General features: G+C 33.6%; 1 protein-coding gene across 2 annotated transcripts in view; it reads right to left on the bottom strand.

Annotated features, from left to right (window-relative positions):
• Window positions 1–448: 448 nt before the first annotated feature.
• Window positions 449–21,144, bottom strand: part of SH3GLB1 (SH3 domain containing GRB2 like, endophilin B1) — a 33,130-nt gene continuing 12,434 nt past the window's right edge. The window contains exons 3-10 of one of the 2 annotated variants that reach the window (XM_055339666.1): window positions 19,914–20,042; window positions 17,684–17,817; window positions 16,141–16,233; window positions 13,008–13,094; window positions 7,219–7,308; window positions 6,729–6,829; window positions 1,297–1,522; window positions 449–919 (exon numbers count right to left, since the gene is read on the bottom strand). In XM_055339666.1, coding sequence (XP_055195641.1) covers window positions 812–919; window positions 1,297–1,522; window positions 6,729–6,829; window positions 7,219–7,308; window positions 13,008–13,094; window positions 16,141–16,233; window positions 17,684–17,817; window positions 19,914–20,042 — 968 coding nt within the window. In that variant the 3' untranslated portion in view covers window positions 449–811. The remainder of the gene's footprint in view (window positions 920–1,296; window positions 1,523–6,728; window positions 6,830–7,218; window positions 7,309–13,007; window positions 13,095–16,140; window positions 16,234–17,683; window positions 17,818–19,913; window positions 20,043–21,144) is intronic. The other variant, XM_055339665.1, reaches the window with a different exon arrangement.

The following is a 21,144-nucleotide window of genomic DNA, read 5'->3' as shown; positions in this document are numbered from 1 at the left end:
TTTACTGAAGTATGTTCTTAGCAGATCTCTGATTATGCATTAAATTGTGCCAATTGAACAATCTTTAAAAAAAAAACACTGATTGATTAGCGAATTGAACTTGATCCAGGTGGTTTTAGAACCTTCACTGAAAATATACCAGAGTAATACCGTAATGCTTTGCAAGGACTAGTTTTTCTTAAATTTAGAAGAAATCATTCAGTAGTGTTTAATAAAAACCCCCAAGACCCCCAAAATAAACCACTGAGATATAGTATTGAAATAATTCAATTTCTGTTGGAAAACAAGGTAAACATGGTATAACTGCCTTTCTGTTTATGGAAACATTCAGAAATATTTTCTACAAAAGAGACTTATATCCTAGAGCTCTGTTTAAACCAATAGTTTAAAACAAATTTTAATTTTATTCTTTGGCTATTAATCATACCTAATAAATGAGTCACTGGTATCAATTCACAATAAATTTATTTTACATAAAAGAAAAAGCTTGCCATTAATGAAAAATTCAGTAGAAAACAGTTCTTCTGCTTTAAGTTGGAGCTCAAAAGTAGAAGCTGCTTATTAGTGAAACCTCAGTAGAAAGAGAATTTTGTAAGAAAACATTCTTGGCATGAAAGCACTAACATAAATTCTGTAATGAAATATTTACCATGCAATTTTATTGGCAGAAAGGCTGGTTTCTGATGGCTGGTATTTTCTTTTCAGTCTCCTAAGAATATTAACATGGAAGATACTTAAACCTGTTTTATTTAGAGTTAATTGTATATAAATACTGGTGTCACGATGGGTAATCTTTCCATAGTCCACCTATTTAATTGAGCAGTTCTAAGTAGGTAATTGGCACCCTGCCCTTCTGATTTCCCCTTTCCCCCATTAACCAGTCTGAATCCATTCCAATGACACTGAACACAGTGATTACCTACAAAAAAAAATATTTCCAGTTATTAACTATGTTAAAAAATAAGTACATTGAAGACTAATTAGATCTGTAATCTGTTTAAACTATTCATTATTAATTCTTTAAACATCAATTTTGCTAAAAGAAAGGATTTTATTAGAGGCAGTTTTAGAAATCTAGTTATTTAGCAGTTAAAAGCTTTAAATATTTCTGTGATATTCTATTTTGTTATGTAGTTAATTTTGTCCTAATATGTCAATATAACCATCTGAAATATACGAAAGCATTCACAATAAGCTATTTGCAAATAAGTAATGAGGAATTTGTATTTTATTATGTAATACTAGATGGTATGTCAATCTATGATACAGGTTTTCTTATACTCATATATTACTCACCTCATCTGCCAGAAGTGATAATTCACTACTGTTTGCAGCATCATAATCATACAGGACCCTGGCCTTTCTGCTGCCACTGCACTCCTTGAGGTCATTAAGGTTGGTAGGAGAGGCGATTACTAGGCCACTTGTTGAAGTCAAGGTGGAAGAACCAATTACATTTGATGAAGCAGATGGCACAGGTGCCACAGAAGTTTGATTGTTGTTACAATAACTGGATGGAAAACTGTTGAAAAGAAAATGGCCCATTATCTATTTCCAAGCAACCAGAGCTTCTGAATGCCACCACGTGGTGGCAGTGTTTACTTTCTACCAACTTCCACTTTAGCTAAAGCTTTACAGTTGTCAGTAATATTTTAATGACAAAGCCCTATCTAACTTATGCCTCTTTGTCCAATTATAAAAGAGAATATTCAGGTATTTTTCAAATAGAAGTCCTTGAAAGTTTTTCAAAGTTGGCTTTATAAGTTAAAAAAATGTTATTTTTTCCTGAAAAAAATGAGCTTATCCTTAAAACACTTCCAAAAAACTTTACTAGTATGATTTATTAATCTGTTCCTGCCTTTGTGAGTTATTATTTTTTTGGTGAGTTATTAAATAAAAATATCAACGAAAAACTACTTCTATATTAGATACTATCACAAGAGTAAAGTTTTCTCAAGTTAATTCTTTGAGAAATATTTGAATAGCTAAACTCATTTTTTTAAAACTGATCCAATCACATTTTTATTAATTCAAATGACAGATATTTATGGAATTTCTACATGTCCAGAATCCATAGCACAAGCTTAAGACACTAAGATGAAACAATACCATTCCTTTATGGACATGGGGATTCAAATACTCTATTATGACTAATAATTATCATAATGAAAACTCAATGGGAGAACAGGGCAAATTTCACAAGTTCATTTTGTCTCATATTTTTTAAAGGGAAAAGTTAACACTACATTTCTCTAGTCCATTCACTTTCCATTCTTCTGATAACTATTTCGTATCTTTTTTTTTTTTAAGATTTATTTATTTATATATTCATGATAGACACGCACAGAGAGAGAGAGGCGCAGAGACACAGGAGGAGGGAGAAGCAGGCTCCATGCTGGGAGCCCAACACGGGACTCGATCCCGGGACTCCAGGATTGTGCCCTGGGCCGAAGGCAGGCGCTAAACCGCTGAGCCACCCAGGGGTCCCCTATTTCCTATCTTTTTAACCAATCTCAAAGTTCTAGCAATAGAACTAACCTTTATACTCAGCTGTTAAGTTGCTTCCTTTTTAACTGAGGAAAAAGATCAGAAAACACCTAAGCTTTTGTGATCATCTCTCTTACTACAGATGAGCTCTCTACACGTCTATGGCTAATTTCCTTACCTCTGAACAAAAACCTCACATTCTTTTTCCTCTCAAGGCTATCTAGCAATTCTTCCCTTTCTTTCCCATGCAATCATATTTCTCCATGTACTGTATCATTCCTATCAGTTTACAAATAGGCTTATTTCTCCTATCTTAAAAATCTGCTAGACCCACTTTCTCCTCTGGCTACTGCTTAATTTAACCGTTCTTCTTTACACTAGAACTCCTTTGAAAGACTTAAACTTATCACAGTCCATCTTCTATTCTTTTACATTATAGACAAGCTTTCGCCTCCATTGTTATACACAAACTACTCTTGTCAAGGTCAGTAATGACTTTAATGTTCTAAATCCAATGGTCTATTAACATTCCTCATTACACTTGACCTATATATCACAGTGGATCCTTTCCCTCTACCTTCCTGTATCTTCTTCACTTGACTTCTAGGCCACACCCTTGGTTTACATCTTACCTCACTGTTCATTCCTTACCACTGCTTCCTTAAACTGTGTTGGGAGTACTGCAGGGTTCAGCGCTAAGCCCTCTTCTTTTCTCTACCTATACTAACAATCTTTCATCTAGTCTCAGATTTAAATATCCTTGATAAGCTGACTACTCTCTAATTTACCCCCTAAACTCTAGTCCTGCATATCCTAAAACTGGGCATCACCATTTAAATATCTAATAGGTATTTCAAACTTCAAATGTCTAAAACTGGGCTTCTGGTATAAAACTGAGGTGATATACCACCCCAACTTGCTCCTCCTGTGACATTCCTATTTTAATTAACTACAGCTCCATTCTTTCACAGTTGTTCAGGCCAAATACCTGCAGTAAATCTGGACTCCTCTAAACCCCATATAAATGAAGGCTGACAGCAAATCCTGCTGGTTCTACTTTTAAAATACACCTGGGGTTTGACCGCTACTATCACATCTACCACAATCACCCTGATCCATGTCACCACCATCTCCTGACTGCATTATTCGCTAAATTATTGCAATCAGTTCCAAACAGGTCAGTTATAGCTTCCATCCATGCCCTCTAACATTTATCTTTAACAGAGCACCAAGAATGATCCTATTAAAGGCTAACTGAATCATATCACTCCTTAGCACAAAACTCTCCAAAGGCTCCTCATCTCTGAGTAAAGGCCAAAGCTCTATGTGTCCCAGCTTCCTGTTTCCTCAATTCATCTCCAGCCAAGCCCTCCTTTCTGCTGCTTGAACATTACAGCTGTGTTCCTGCTTCAGGGTTTTTGTACTTGCTGTACCCTCTCCTGAAGCATTTTCTCTCAAATGCCTGACTGCATGCTTTGCTTCCTCTTATCTTTCAAGTCTGTCTTCCCTATCTAGTATGTATAAAACCCCTACCCCAAACCAAGGTACTTCCCTGCTTTTCTCCATAGCGTTTGTCACCTTCTAATATACTATATAATTCATATACGTATTTTCTTCTTCCCTCTACCCTCAAATAGAACACAGGTTCAAGACAGAGATTTGATCTGTTTTGTTTACATTGTATCCTTCATGCCTGGAACAGTGCATTTTTTAAAATTAAAGCAAATATTTCCTATGGATAACAGGGTGCTAATGACAAAAAAACCCTCCTAATTTCTAATTCAGATTTTACTCTAAAGTTGGAAATACATTTCTTCCTCAGTGAACTCAGTTTCTCAGTTGTGATTAAGTATAGATATTTCTGAAGATAAAAAAAAAAAAAAGCTCGTTTCCCATATAATATGTGGTTTTTGAAGTCTTTACCCACGGAATTTTACTTGCAAATTTATAGTACAATTAGTCCTTGTTTACCACTGAAATCTACCTATGTCAATTTTGGGGAATTATGGTAGAAATAAAAATAAACAAAAAAATCCCCCAACCAAACAACAACAAAATTCCGAAAGACCATCTTCACCTTCTAAGAACTTTTGATACATTTAAAAAACTACAGACTTTCTGCCACTGTAGCTTGATATATTAAAACCTTCCAATTATTTAAAAATAAAATACATTTATTAATCTTGTGACTAGTGTTTCTGTTTCCTCATCTGTAGAATGTGGATACTAATACCTACCTTCACCAATGAGAGGATTATCATATTACATATGAGGTGTCTAGAGGAGTGCCTAGGGACAATTGGAGCCCTTCCTAATTGATTGCTATTATTCAGTTACTACTACTACTACTACTACCAATACTCTGTTATAACCATTAACATTACAACCTGGTTCTACTCTTCAGAAACAGCTCCTGGATTAGTGTGGAATTGGATGATCCATCCAGTTCTGCATTTGAATTAGCATAACTTGAAATACTAAAGACCTAAAATTCCCTAAGACTGATCTTTACCAGTAATCCAATTCTAGCACAGAGATAAGCTAGACTTTCTTCCCTAGAACAACAGCTCCAATTTCACTCTGTAATGTTTGAGCTTATCCAAAAAGTGCAATAACAAGCATTTTGTCTGAATGGCAGAGTTCCAAGCATTTGTGTGGCTTTAAGCAGAGTGCAAGTATGAATGGAAACAACAGTAATTCTTCTGCTGTGCTCACAGAGTATGAGGACAAAGTAAAAAGGAAGTACTAAGGCTTTCTGGGCTTAAAATAGTAGTAATCATGTGGGAATAAAGTGGTATTCTGCTGTTGGATATTGAGTACAATTAACAAAACTTCAAATACACAGAAGTAGAAATCTTCTATAAATACTGGAATAATCAATGGTATCAAGTTACAATTCACCTTTAAGATCTAAAATTGGTTTTCTGGGTGTGCCTAATTTTGTTCTAGGTCTAGTTTTAAAGGAGTAATATGCAGAAAAGAACACCAAAATGTTTTTTTTTTTAAAGTTATTCCTTGAAAAATAACTTCCCTTGATACTTCTTCAAATATTACATATCACTCCCTTGCTTTAATGGTTCCTCACTAAAAAAAACCTCAAACTCCTTTACTTATTTTACAGGGCATTGGTGACATGACCCTGTTTCACTCTTGTAGCCTCATCTACTATTCCATTCTTAATTCAAATACTATGTATGCTCCAACTAGAACAAACTGAACTTGTCACACTCTCTTTCCTCTCGCCTTTTCATATACGTGTTCTTTGTCTGAAGTATTCATCCTGGCCCCTTTCTTCACCTAGATTATTCCCACTGAAGTAATTTCATCTGTGAAACTTTGCCAGATCCACCTAAGTCACAATTAGATGTCCTTCACAAGAAACTGCACTTCTACCTTTCCACTTACCACCTGTCCTATCTGTCAATGGCTTTTATTTCTACCTAGACTTTAAATACCTTTAAAAGGTATTTAAAGGTATTTCTATCTAGACTTAGCAGAGACCATCATAGTAAACCAAATGATGTATAGGTCCTATACATCATTTTATTTCTAGTGTCACCTTACAATGTGAGCTCCATAAGGGTAAGCAATTTTGCCTCTACTGTTTGCTGATAGTAAACCTAGATTACAGAACACTGCACTGCCTAGTTTATGACAGGTATTCAACAAATATTTGATGAATGAATGACTGAGCTATGCATGTTATGTGCCATCATTTTGCTTTAAAGTATATTATAACATAATTTTTGTAATTACATCAGTGGCTTGAGGTCTTATAGACTATTCTAAAACTTTTTTTTAAACAATGAGCAAGTGAGTAATGAATAAGTATAAATTAGCTTATCTCTAACGGCAAATAAGTGTCATGTAACTAATCTTCCTCGACTAACTGGAAGATATTTGAGAAGTGAACTTCAACCACTTCTAAGTTTTTTTTTTAAATAGCACTAAAAAAGTATTCACTTAAATTATGTTCTCATCCCTTTAAATTCTTGGGTGCCAGGAGCACTCAAAATGGTTTGGTTACCTCACAAGTCTAACAATTACTTTCCTTAAAAAAAAAAAAAAAAAAAAAGAAGAAGAAGAAGAGGAGGAAGAAAATGGTCCGATTTTAAGCAAGCTAATATAAGCCTTTAATATAAGCAAGCTAATATAATCTTCACTTCTATTATGAGTTCATACGCAAAAATCTGAATTTCTTCTCTTATCAGAAGTTTCATGTGTGAAAAGGAAATTACAACCTTCCCAGTTGTTTTTGGAGGTCTAACATGTACTGGTAACATTGTGCATAGTAAGTCATCTGGGCTTCCACAAAGTCATTCAGACATCGGAGATGATGGGCCTGTAAAGGAAAGTTACAGTTACTTTTTAGCTCCATAATCTACTTAAAAGTGTTGAATTCCAAGGGGCAACAGAGCATAACACGTATTCAGGGAGAATCACCAGTAGCTAGCATTTTACTACAGGGCTTATCAAGGATGACTTCGGTCAACAGGGTAAGAACAAACTACAGAGCCAACAAAAACCAACAAATGGATTTGATGGTAGTGGGAGAACTAGGTGATGAGGTATATACAAAAATTTAAAATATTGCTTCATATATGTTGGAAAGGGCCACAATTCAAATTTCCTTCATAAATGAGTAAAAAAGAAGTTCAGTTTTTCCCCCTCAAAGTGCCTTAGGACCATCAAAGTCTTCTGCTTCATATCAATTTCCAGTGGAACACTCACGTGGGTACTGCTGATTCCCTCTAGCAGAAGTCTTGTAATCTCTGCTTGACGATCAAATTCACTTTGAGTTATTCTTAATTCCTGTTCAGACTTAAATTGGAACACAGTTTTAGAATTTTATTAGAGGACTTATTCCATTTTATGTACATTTGTTTAAATAGTTTAAAAATCTCCCAAGCAAACCCTAAATGAGAAGATGGCAATTCCCTGATTCTGCTTTGTGTTTAAACTGTCCCTGTTTTCCCACCTTAGCTTTTCTACATTACTCAATTCCTTACCAGTACCTCATTCAAAAGAATCTATTAATGTCAAAACTTAATGGCATATACATAGAAGCCTAGAAACACTACAATGGAATAATCAATATACTGTCGTTAACATTTTAAGAATACTAGTTTATATGTACAAAATATTTCAAAATATTTTCAATTATTACTACAGCTATTTCTTTTTTTTAATACAGCTATTTTACTTTGAAGTTAAAGATAGTCTTTAATCTCAAATGAAAAAACTTCAGAGTGAAGCCATAGGCTTTTAACCTCCTTTGTTTAGTTACCAAACATATTGTTTCTAGAACACAGTTCTTAGGTTATTTCAAAGGAGTCTTACATAAATGACATTTTTTTCAGTTTTCTTTCTGAACTTTGCATAAAATATGCCGTAAATACACTATTATCTACAAGATATGCTAGGGTTTTTCTGCGAGTTATGGGGGAACCTTTAATCAGTAGTGTGCTGGTAAACTGGCTGGGAGTGGGGTGGGGGAGTTCTAATGTGCTGATTTTCATGGTACAAATACTCCAACCACAGCTCATTTCAAGCTACCAAGGTGAAGTCATTAACCTCAGGGCTGGAAAGCAGTGAATATAATAGCACACCACTATTACCAGCTTTAGCCCTCTGGTACAGGTTCAGTGCTGGGACAAAATTGTTCACTAAAAAAATCAATAGGACCCAAAATAGTAAATACTGGCAAAAAACCATCCTTTGTCCTGGGATAAACCTTTACCCAGAGTGGGTTGGTAGTAAATGACGAAGAGAAAAGTAAAACCTCTCAGCTTACGCAAAATAGCTTATCACACACTGGGCATCATTGGTGATAATGTCATTAATAATGCTATCTTCTACTACCCTCCAGGATAAATAGCACCCCCATCCAAGTAATTAAAGTATTACCAAGACTGTAGTAAGTATAAAAACTAGGTTTAAACCTTCTTCTTGCACACCCCATCTCTCTTTCCTTCAACCTTTGGTGGCAATAGTTAACTTAGTGAGCCATTCAAAAAGGAAGTAACAGCAAAACAGATATCCATAGCTCTAATCATTCTCATCCCACTGGCAACAGACCTTGCAAAGGTGATTAAGAAGTGACCACTATATTGGATTTATGGAAATAAGTTTGAATTACTCAATAATTCAAGAATTAAATTTAAATTTTACTTGACTGAAGCCAGAATGCATGGTACTTTGATAACAGGGCTGAAGTAAGCTTCATCTAGAAGCTAGTATAAAGTCGAAAATCAAGTCCCAGGACAAGAGAATAATCAATGATCTCCCTAAGTGTAAAGGAAAACCAATCACTTCGGTGTTACATTTGCATTATTTACTGTTCTGCTTGGTTGAATACAAAAAGGTTTTAATAGAAGTAACTATAGTAAACCAAAAATAAATGAAGTTTCGAAGTAAACAAGACTAGTTCCATGTGGGTCTGACCTTGAAAGTACAATCTGATTTAATGTCCTTTAGGAGAAAAGGCAGAAAATCCTTCTAAATGGCAGTATTTCTGTGTAAGATGTAAGCAAGTGAACTAAGTAACAGATTGGGAAGTTTGAGCATGAAGTAGACATGTTTTAGTTAAGAACACTGAATAAAAAGTTATAAAAGTAATCTCACAAAGGATAAGGGGCAGTCTTCCATGTTTGAGCAACAATTATTTAATTATGAAGAAAGGCACCATATTATGAAGCATAGGAAGTTGATCTCTGCACAATTTGTATTTAGAAAAGGTAAATGACAGGCAGGAAATGAATCTCACTTCTTGAACAAGTTTCAATGTATGCCTGGGGTGGTTGTAGTTCAATCTCCCAAACTATTTCTACTTCTGACACATGTAAAGATCATAATTAACCTGAGAGGTAGAGGTAACTGAAATAGGTTTGGCATAGTCAATTTACTTAGAGAATGATCCATACTAGAAAGATAAAAAGGGTTTAAAGAAAATGAATTTAAAGGGTTTTTATTCTGTCCTCCAGAAGACTTCATTCTCTGACACAGTTATACTGTTAAAGAGACAGAGTTCTAGGGAAAAGATGTTCCTGCCAGAGTACATGACAGCATAACTTGGGTTCAGGAGGCAAGAATTCTTTGAGGCTGTAACTTGAAAAAATGGAAAGAATTTGTTGATCTATGATATCAGGAATGGGTAACTGTAAGGTAGAAATTTTGGTCACACTTTTGAGGCATTTATTGTGACGTTCTGCTATTTTTTTTTCTAAAGGCTTAAGAAATCTTAAACTATTCAAGGAATATAAAGTTTTAACCTTACATATATTTTAAATTATAAAAATGGTAGAAGTGAGAAGTACAGAAGAGAAAAATCTCCCCAATACATTGATATATTCTTAAGTTTTACACACATATAGTAAATACATGTTTTCATGAGTTTCCCCCCATTATATCACATACTTCCTACACTTACAGAGACTGCAGGATCAGGTATCTTTTGGTGTATCTGTATGCTAACCAGAGTGGAAGAGACCCTGGTTTTTTTTTTTTTAATTTTTATTTATTTATGGATGATAGTCACAGAGAGAGAGAGAGAGGCAGAGACACAGGCAGAGGGAGAAGCAGGCTCCATGCACCGGGAGCCCGATGTGGGATTCGATCCTGGGTCTCTAGGATCGCGCCCTGGGCCAAAGGCAGGCGCCAAACCGCTGCGCCACCCAGGGATCCCAGAGACCCTGGTTTTATTGTTCAACCTATATTCTCTTCCACGTTAACTCTGACCTCTTTTCAAGGTAAAGGGTTCAGGAAAAAGAATCAAAGGCCAAAGGAGAACTGTAACCAAGTTGATAAATGGATTTCACAAAGGGTGATGAGAGTGGGCATCAAAAATTTCACAATGGATTTCCAATTCATAGAATCAAAACCCCCAGAACCTATACATGGAATAGACTATACTGTCAGCAATCCTACAAAGTCAGAAAATAAAAAGTTAATGTGTGTGTGTGTGGGGGGGGGGGGAGAGTCAGAGGCCACAATTACCACCTGCCTTCAATCTTCAGCACTGTCCACATCCACATCTGGAGGTCAAATTTTGGTAGACTTGAACAGGAGGAGCAAATAAAAAAATGCTTCTGAAGACCCTAAGTAGTATTTGAAACAAATCTGCACTAAAGTCATAACTTTATTCCTTAAATTCCTGCTTAACTATTTTATTTTCTATCCTAGAGAAGATAAGAAATGATCACACAGAAAGAGGGACTACAGTAGCAGTCATATGGACAGCTTCTAGAAGTGAGAGTCTGACACTAAGAGAGGAGACAACATATTTCAAAAACAAACAATGGATCTAATTGTTACACAATACAATAATACACATTCATACCCTAATTATACATAAAATTAAATATATGCTATCCTGTATTTAGTGGAGTAAATAGAAAATATCTTCAAATAAAGTGACAGAAGACTTAGCTCTGGTGCTGGAGAGCAAAAGCTTCAATTACCCAGGAAATTCATTTGTGTGACATATTCAATCACTGAATATACAAGACATGGTGTAACCTGTATTTTACATAATTGTCACGTAAGTAAACCAAGTATTTAAACTGTCTTCTGGCAAGACATTGTAAATATTACTCTTAATGTAATATTGTACCTAGTATTTATCAGACTATGTGCAAAGCACATCTCTGCAGTGTTGTTTCACTGTTTTGTGGAGCTACTCTACTACTAGGCAAACAGATCTGAGGTCTCTAAAAATAATTTTCAGATTTCATAAGACATTGTAATAACAAAGACCATGACTGGCCCCCTGGCTGCTGTCCAATATTTACTAAATGCATGACAATTAAATTCTTGTTTCATAATTCTGTGGTTTAATAATTTACTTACTTTTGTCACTTCCTCTGCCCAAATCTAGCCAGCATTAAAAATTAGAGAAAAATATAGAGCATGAAAGAAAGTTGGAGTTTAACATTTTCTACAACTTAGTATAGAAAAATGTAATTATTTTAACTAAAAGAGTATACTTTCCTTTTCCTGAATCACATTAACATAGTTAACTAAATCAGTACAGCTTAACATACTGTGAAAGTATGCCTTTAGATACATCAATACTATTGATTTTTGAATCTTATACTTATTTTATGTTACTAAGTAATGGTTTTCTACACTTGATCTTAGCCAAAAGGCCGAGAAGCGATTAAGTAATGGTTTTCTAAAACTGGGAATATTTAACCTTATTTGTGGTTCTCTCATCTGTTAAATGAGAAGTTTGGACTAAACAATTTCTAATTTTCATTTAGGTCTAAAATTCTAGAATTTTAGGAAACTAAAATAAAGCAAGGATAGACAAAATAGCCACTTTGGGGCACAATAAATATGAGATATAATGAATTTAAAATTACCAGAGTTAAACCCATCTTACTATAAGTAGATGACATCAGTAGCAAAACAAATCCCTAGTAAGTGAAACAAAGTCTTACTAATTGTTTAGGATATTTTTACCTAAAATAAAAGGAAACCTATGATTTATAAAAGAAGTTACCAATGACTGAAATAGTCTCACACTTTTCATTCACCTACACATAGGACAATGGAAATAAATGAATGCATTCTCTTGCTATCTAAGGAAAGTTCTAATTTAGCCAGGGTTTCAATAATTGTAGTAGAACAAAAATGTATTTTCAATATTCTGTACATAAACTTCCCTATTACATGGATTTTTCCCCCCTTCTAGCTCAATGCTAATGGAATAAAAGCAGTCAATTAACTGTGACTTTATTATTAATTGTATTGCAGATTCCACACCACATCTATGGAAGTACTGTATCTGGGAGAATAATGCCAAACACTACCATCTATAAATCTTTATTGGCCATGAGTTTTTGGGCTGTATTCAGATTTTATGAATTTCTATTTTGTTAAATATTAAAATTACTAACATCTCAAAAATTTCCCCAAATCAACCTCAACATATATATATTGGGTATTACATAACAATTCTCATTTCTGATTCTGGCCCAAGGCATTCACTACTCTGCAACTTTTTTGAGTAAATTAGTACTGGTTAGGGAATGGTCCTTGCTATTACAACAGAGATACAGGGGTAGATGAGGGGGCGGGTGGTATGTCTTGGCCTGAAACTGAAGAAATTAATTCTATGTTGAGTTTGGGTAAAAATTAAGGTAAACATTGAGGATATTGAAAAACAAAGTAAATCTATAAACTTTACACTTTAAGTAAATTTTGTTAATTTTCTTTGCCAAATGTGAAAATAGAAAATGCCAGTTAAATGGTTGTCTTTTACTAGGTATAAAAGGCACTATATATTTATATATAAATTCATATTCTACGATCTGAATTTGGCATAGCTAGTATATTTGCCCAATTAGAACACAAAATTTCTTTTCTTCAAGTTCCAGTATTACTTCAACTAGTATTCCCTGTAATTTTTGTTGGACTAATGAATTCATTGGCTTTGACTACTTTAGTCTTTTACAGGCAGATAATAGCAAGAGAAGGCACTTTACTCAAGATGTAGAAAACACAGTAGGCCAACAAACCTTCAGCCATTTTACATGCAGGAAGTTGAGCATGTAAGAGAAATTTACCATATTGTTATCTCCTTCAAGGCGAGCTGAGTTTAGTTGCTTAAGTGCATAGGTAAGAGACAAAGAACACATTATACCAATGAACACAGTGAAACAAATTACTTCTTCACATTAAAGAACACACAAGTATTAAGAGAGCTGATAAAATGTTTTTTTATTTAATAAAAAAACAAAACTATGCTGTTCTATGGAATTTCACATAGCGGTGCCTACTCAACTTTTTCAAAAGATTCAAAATTTTAAAGACAACATGGCTGATGCTTGGTTTTATATTAGAATCATTTAGGGAAAACACATCATTTAAAAACTGCCACAGTTATCTACAATTTTATTAAATTTTCACCTCCGAAAGCCCTTCTGCCTATCCACAACTTTCCTATTCAAAGATCATTTCTATTTTATGAATGTATGATGCCTTCAACCACGTTCTCTTTCAGTTAGTCTCAGCTAGGTCTTGGCATACTCTGAAGAAATATGAAAGGCATGTCAATCCTTGTATTTTTAATGAGCTTTAAATTCTTGTATTAAGGCTAAGTTATATGATGGTAGTCAATTTACAGATTAAAGATTTAGACATTGGGATGCCTGGGTGGCTCAGCGGTTGAGCGTCTGCCTTTGGCTTGGGGCATGATCCCGGGGTCCTGGGATCGAGTCCCATATGGGGCTTCCTGCATGGAGCCTGCTTCTCCTTCTCTCTCTGCCTCTTTCTGTGTGTCTCTCATGAATTAAAAAAATAAAAAATAAAACAAAAACAAAACGAAACAAAAAACAAAAACATTTAGACATTTGTGAAAATGTTTAAGTGGGCAGAGGGACATTCACAATACTGTGTTACTTGAAGATGCGCTTTCTACACTTGTATACCCAAAACTGAGGTCTAAACCTTTAAATATTAGAGAGCTGTGAAACCAGATGATTTTTTAACTTCCCATTAACAGAAATCTAAAATAATTTAAAAGAATTTATGTAAGACTAAAGCTAGGTTAATGAATGTGCAATGCCTTATAATTTACAGGGGTAAATTTTATTTGTCTTTGCTTCTTTGACATAAGTTTTATACTATTTTCAAAACTGTTTTTGTTCACTGTGAAATATTCAAGTAGGTTTTCTTTCTATTCAATTGTATTTTTGAGAAATGCCTCTGATATTGTTTTACCATTCTTCAACATGCTAACTAATAAAATACAAGTTAGTAAAGTAGCAATGCTGGGTACAGGCATAAATATTTTACTGGCAGGGCTAAGTAATCAAAAAGTTCAATGTAGTATACTAGATTGTGAACTGAGGGCAGTAGAGATTTTGCCTTATTTATCTCTGAATTCCTCAGGAAAGTGCCTTTATAAAATAAACATTTGATAAATACAGATTTTTTTTTAAAAGATTTTATTTATTCATGAGAGACACAGAGAGAGAGAGAAGCAGAGACACAGGCAGAGGGAGAAGCAGGCTCCAGGCAGGGAGCCCGATGTGGGACTCGATCCCGGGACTGCAGGTTCATGCCCCGAGCTGAAGGCTGTGCTAAACCGCTGAGCCACCCAGGGATCCCCGATAAATACAGACTTTAAAAAGAGGTCACAAGAAACTAGTAAATGAATTTTAAAAAAGTGCTGATATGCACAGGTCCCAAAAGCTTACTTGCAGAGAAATAACCACTCACATAACAATCCATGGAAATTTATAAAGTGAATACAAAGAAAATTTGAGATTACAGTAATCTCTTCAAGCTGTCAACTAGGAAAGAGGAAAAGTGTCAAAGAAGAAAAAAAGCAAACACAAATTCCTAGTGGTTTCTATTTTTCTGTATTCTTCAGGTAAACAAAAAATACAGAAAAAAACCCCACCACCAAACATCACAAAAAAATAGGCATGCCTCAAGGCTTTATGTAATAATAAACTAAGAGGACTTTTCCTTCCTAAAGTATTTCAGACTTACTGCTATAAAGTTTGAAGAAAAACAAGTTGGTTATCTAGGGGAAAAGAACACAACTACCATCAGGAAATGTAAATTTTTGTCTAGACTAGTATTTTAAGTATTTGACTATGTTAAATTTGCTTTATGCCATATATAAATTCTAGAAAAGCTGTGCATAAGTGAAACTGTTCAATAAAGCCATTTCTGTAATTTTTCATTTTAAATGTAAACTCTCATGGAAAAAAAAATCTGTACTCAACAATACTCAGTGCAGGAAAACTGTCAGGATCTTTTCTGGATGTATCAAAAGGAAACATCTTTCAAAATTTGTCTACCATTACCTTCAGTTCTCACACATTCTAATAGCAATGGTAAAATAATGTAGAATAACCGAAAGACCTTATATGGTGGTCAATCTGAAAGTTTTCTGGAAAATTTCCAGGCAAAAAAGTAGATTATCATTATTCTGTGATAGTGCTTGTTAAAGAAAGTTTTGTACTGACACTTGGTGACAGTATTCTCATTCCACAATCATTACTGGGCACATGTAGGCATTTTGAATGGAGAGATTTTGTTCTAGGCATTTTGAATGAAGTTTGACTTATTTCCAAATGATCCTTACTTTTCCTAACATTTTCTCCTGATTATGAAATTATAGGAAATAATAATTTAATAATGCTGCCAACTGTTTGGTTTTGGAATTAATCTTGGTGACAACTCCTTTAGTCAATCTGACTCACATGTGGAAAGGGAGTCAAATTTAATGTTTAAGACACACATGAGCAATCTCAAACTTGATTCATTCTCATCTTAATTACTATTTGTTTTCCTATTTCAAATATAATAAACCTAGCCCAAAAGAATATTTGCCATCATCACTGAGGATATTTAAGGAACATGATAACAGCTTTAGGAGCCCTTAAATTTTTATTTTTTAGCAACAGGTGTATCACTGAAATAATACTGCCTGTTGATAGGACTTCTTTGCAGTGATTTGGATGCATTAAGTTCTGATAAGTTTGTTTAAATACAAAAACAATACCTAAAGTCATATTCTAGTCTCAGTAATGGACTGCAGTTTGCATGATATAGGTGTAAAATATTTTACAAATTTTAAAGTTATCAACCTAAGATGGTTTTCTATTAAAAAAAAACAAAAACCCCACTACTTACTGAAGCTTTAGTTTCTGCAGCTTTTGCCTTTTTTAGTCTGGTTTTTGCAGCATCCAAATCCAGTCTCTTATTTTGTAATAGTTTCCTTTCTTTCTATAAATATAGAAAAGAAAAAAATAAAGGGTAATGATGCTAACCTCCAGTAAGGGCATACATATTTAAAGTATATTTCTCCATTAAATATATGAATCTTCTGATAAACAAAGAGCAATGATTACAAAATTTGTTATGAAGGGACACTTGACTCCTTTTTCTTATGGTTTTTACTTTTAAAATAATGGAGACATGCTAGATGCTTGGAAATCTGGGAAAGATGGCAGTGATGTTAAAAGACTAATTTTAACATTTTGCGGTTTTGCCATCAGGGAATGTTTCGCTCTATCTTCTTGATTGTCACAATTTTGGGGGTGGCGAGAGGTTACTGGGTAGAAGCCAGGATGCTGCTAAACATCCGAAAATGCAGTATAGCTTCTACAACAAAGAACTATTTGACCCAAAATGTCAGTAAGTGCCCAAGTTGATAAAGTGTTTCAAACAGATTATCTATGTGCCTATGGTAAAGGAGATATGGGCCTAGGGCAAAAGTTCCTTGATACCCCAAGTGATTACCTCAAGGACTGGCAGGCTCCTTTCATGTGCCATTGCACTGAAAACAACTCTACTCCAAAAGGGAGTTTCAAATTTATAGAATGAATAATGAAAAAACATTAGCATGGCATCTTAGAATTACTCACGGGAACTTCAAAATAATAGGTAAGTTTATAAAAATTCACTGCTTCCTTTATTAATTCTCAGATTTCATATATATTTCATCCTACAGTCTAATATCTTTTAAGTCATAATTTAACTTGGTGGTTTTTCCTTTTTCTGAGGCAAAATACTTTTTACTCAGAGACAAATTCCTTGTAAACACACTGAGTTTCTAGAATATTTTGTAATAAGAAATCTGCAATTTAAAGTTTAGTTTTTTGATTAAGAACAATCTTGCAAGCATCTAAGGAAAAAAAAAATACCCAGATCTCCACTCGAATGCTTAAAAAGAAAAAAAAAAAACACACACTAAAAAGTAATTATTAGGCTTGGGAAAGTTATATTTATTTCTTCAGCAATAAAACACAGCTGTGTGAAGAGATGGTAACAGACTCCTAGGGATGCAAACAACAGGAAGTTGAACAGCCAGAAATATAGTAATTAAGTTTCTGGCTTCCAGTTTAAATGAATAGCTATACTGCTATAGAGATTTTTCTGCCATATTTTCATAATAATTTCAGGAAATTCTCTACAAATCTTAGTGCTAGTAATGAACAAGAATTGATGTAAAGTAATCTCAGTAACACTGCAGGGCCACAAAAAGGGAGTATATAGCTTCAATAGTTCTTTACTTTGGTTAGTTTTGTGTTCTGCTGAATATGAAACTAGCTAGATTAAATTTCTATTCTACTACATCTACACGGTCAGTAAAAGGGCAAATCACTCATTAAAAAGTGTAATCATATTTATAAATTATTTTACTTAAAAAAAAAGGGAACATTTTCCAACTCACAGCAATTGTTTTGTAATCTCCTTCTATAAAGTTTCTTAAAGGAGTGAGAAAATTTAAAGCTGATGTTTGTATTAGCTCTCTGTCTGCTGTTCCAATTCGTTTTTGTGTTTCTCCACATTTAATAAGGGCATTACCTGCAAAGGAAAAAAGTGGTGGGTTTTTTTTTTCTTTTTTTACCATTTTCTGGTAATGTCAGAAAGTAAAATCAGCAATCTGATCTGCTTTAAAGTTAGTTGTCACTTGTTTACTTAAAAAATCAAAGAGAATAAACTTGTTAGTTTTATTCTAAAAGTAAATTTAAGACTATAAATATCTAAATGAAAATGACAGAGGTTCATGAAGTCCTTATCATAGTTAACTGTACCAATTCAATAAATGGAAAAAAGAGAGTACACTAAAAATTTATAATCACAGCTCAAACAGTGGAGATATGTTTAGAAAAGCATAATGCTTAAACTAGTTTCATAAGTAGATCAAGTCAAAATTTATTTCTGTATTATGCAGGGGCCTCAAGAATCTTTAAATAATATTGTAAATTTGTATCTTAAGTTAAAGAAAAATCCATGTTTAGCAACAGGTATACCTTAATGTTTAAATAAGACAAGTACAGTGGAAAATAGAGCAAAAAGAAAATCACAAGACCAAGGTTCCATCTACTTCTACCTCTAATAAGCTTTAACTCTGCATCTTAATTCTTCTATGTTAGGATGAGATTAGATCTGATTGGCAGGGAAGATAGTATAGTCATTAAGAGCTTCATGTCTGGATACAGATCTCAATCTGAATTACTAGCTGTATGATCAGACATGAATTATGTAATCTAAGACTCATTTTCCTTGTCTTCAAAGTGGAGATCACAGAATTTATATTATAAAGTAGGACATAAGTGAAGATTCATGGAAATAATACGTATGTAGTGTTTAGACCAATGCTTGAAATACTCGATTGTTCGCTATTATCGGTTACTAATAAATAGATTCACAAAGCCCAATTCCATTCATCAGGGTACAGTCAATAGAATTACTACAAATGAAAGCAGATTTAACATAGTAAAAAAGGAAAAAATTTAGAAGGCTTTTGAATGTTCGCGCTCCACGAGGCCTTCAGCTTGGTGAAGAAAAAGGGCTGGGTATCTTTCATGTACCTTTATGACCTCCAGCATCTAACTGCTTCTGGCACAAGTAGGCACCAAAAAACCTGTCTAATGCATAAAATTTTTCTAAAATTAATAGTTAAAATTAAGAAAAAAAACTATAGAAATTTTAAACATTTTCAGATTTCTGAAAAGTACCTTTTGAAGACCACAATGTAGAAGTTTCATTTGTACATCCAACAGTTAGTCAACGGATTAAGGCCATTCATTATATGGTATTCAGGTTAGTTCCTTCTGACATAACGTTAACTATTAAAACTTTAAGTTCATTTTCTTCCAGAATTTATGAACTATTTTATAAATCAGTAATGTATGTAGAAAATCATTTATCTACCATTTCATACCCACAAAAGGAACAATTTCTTACAGAAGTCTTTAAAAAGAGAATTATTAGCCAGGAACGATAGGAAAAGAAGCTACAGAAATCTGAAATTGTCTTATAGTCTGAGAAAATTAGATTTGAGGGATAATAAGGCTTCAGAGTTATATATTTAAAAAGTCAACACAGCAACTACGAAGCTGGCATAACTATAAAACATAATAGAAAATCTGAATTATGTGAGGAAAATAGGAATGAAATGTAATCCAGATATACAAAGATACCACTGTTAACATTTCTGTGGTTCTAACATTATTGAGTAATGAAAGCACGAGTGGTGTGTTCAAATACTATGAGCCAGGCATTTCATTATAAAAATAAGCCCTCAAGAAAGCTTTCAAAAAAATCATCTAGAGGAGACATATGTAAAAATAAATTACAATATATCAAAAGTACTACAACAGAGATTGCAAGATTCAATGGGAGTACAAGTGAAGAATTCATTTAACTTTTTAGATCTGAACAGATAAATGTGAATTCTCAGAATAATATATACTTAAATATATTAGGTATTAAACTGAACTCTTCATATTTCCTGGTGACCTGTATTTCTCCCTTTATCCAAAATTTAAACATAAAAAATTTGAAGTTAAAATGTATTCTAATATTAGGTAAATCATTAGGTTAATGATGTCTCTAAGTAGTAAAAATCTAAAAGTAAAGGTATTTTTTAGTAGATCTTTTTGCCTTTTGCTTACCATAAGCTGTTCCTGGGCCAAATTCAGTCCCTGCATCAATCATATATTGTCCCAAAAGTTCTGGGTTGTTTATACGACTTGGAGCTTTTCTATCCAGTTTCTCATAAACAAACTCTTCTATCCTGGCATCTAGGAGAAAGGTTTAAAATTATCAATGATTTCCAAAAAGCACAACTGTTTAAAAAATTGTTTTTCCCTACTACCCATTTACCACCCTGTAAAATAAACATGAAATTAGCATGCTTTTTAAAGTATATATATCTTAATACATGATTTTTAATTTTTATGTTAGAATATTATATAGCTCTAAGAAATTTCAGAAATTTGATAACATATTTTGGCACAAAAATATTTACTTAAAGTAAAACTATGATGAGTATTCTATGGGATTCTAAAAGTGCTGGTATTCACTTAGTTATCTAAGTGAGTTGCCTTTACCCCAATCATACAGAGTCTGATTTTTTAACTTTGAACATATGTTCATTTCAATTTCAAAACCAGGGATTTCCAGCTTTGAAAATATGGCTATAAATTATGTATTAGAACCAAAGAGTCACACACTTCTAAAACTTTTACCATGCTTTTGCTTGCTCACATGCTTTCTCTCCTTCCTAGAGTCTAAATATAGGCACGGGAATTTAAAGAATAGAACCTAGGCCTGGAACAGTCACAGAGAGAAAACAGCAACATGATGTCTTGGCTTAATTGGATTTTGTTTAAAATACAAGATATATAGATATCTCTCAGCATGTATTCACTCAAAAGATTTCACCAGTAAAAATAAAGTTAAAACAGGAGATAGGTTAAAAGCAATAGAAGAATACTGGTTTACTTGGAAAGGAAAAAAACAGTAAAATCTGAATGTTTAGTTAGTGTAATATACAAAATATTCACACACTGCTGCCTAATAGTGAAGTATTTCAGAGACAAATGAGATTAAAGTCAGTTTCCAGAAATAATGATTAACTATAAATCAAATTTACAATAGAAAGAGAAGCTAAAGAAAAAATAGGTTCCTCTAAGCATCTCAGATAATTCCTCTACAAGTGGAAGTTTCATACTGTGCACTGAAAACTTAAAAAGTGAGCTGACCCAATAACACAAACACTTGATGAGTCAGCATAAGCATTTATTATAATACATAAAATAGGCTGTTGGAATAACACTCAGTTTTGTGGTAGACTCTGGAGCAGCATAAGAAGTTTTTAAGCAGGAATTTTAAAACCTTTAA

Source organism: Nyctereutes procyonoides, unplaced genomic scaffold (genome assembly GCF_905146905.1).
Source record: "Nyctereutes procyonoides isolate TBG_1078 unplaced genomic scaffold, NYPRO_anot_genome, whole genome shotgun sequence".
Lineage (NCBI taxonomy): Eukaryota > Metazoa > Chordata > Mammalia > Carnivora > Canidae > Nyctereutes > Nyctereutes procyonoides.
Note: the sequence above shows the minus strand (reverse complement) of the source record. Positions and strands in the feature narration are given on the sequence as shown.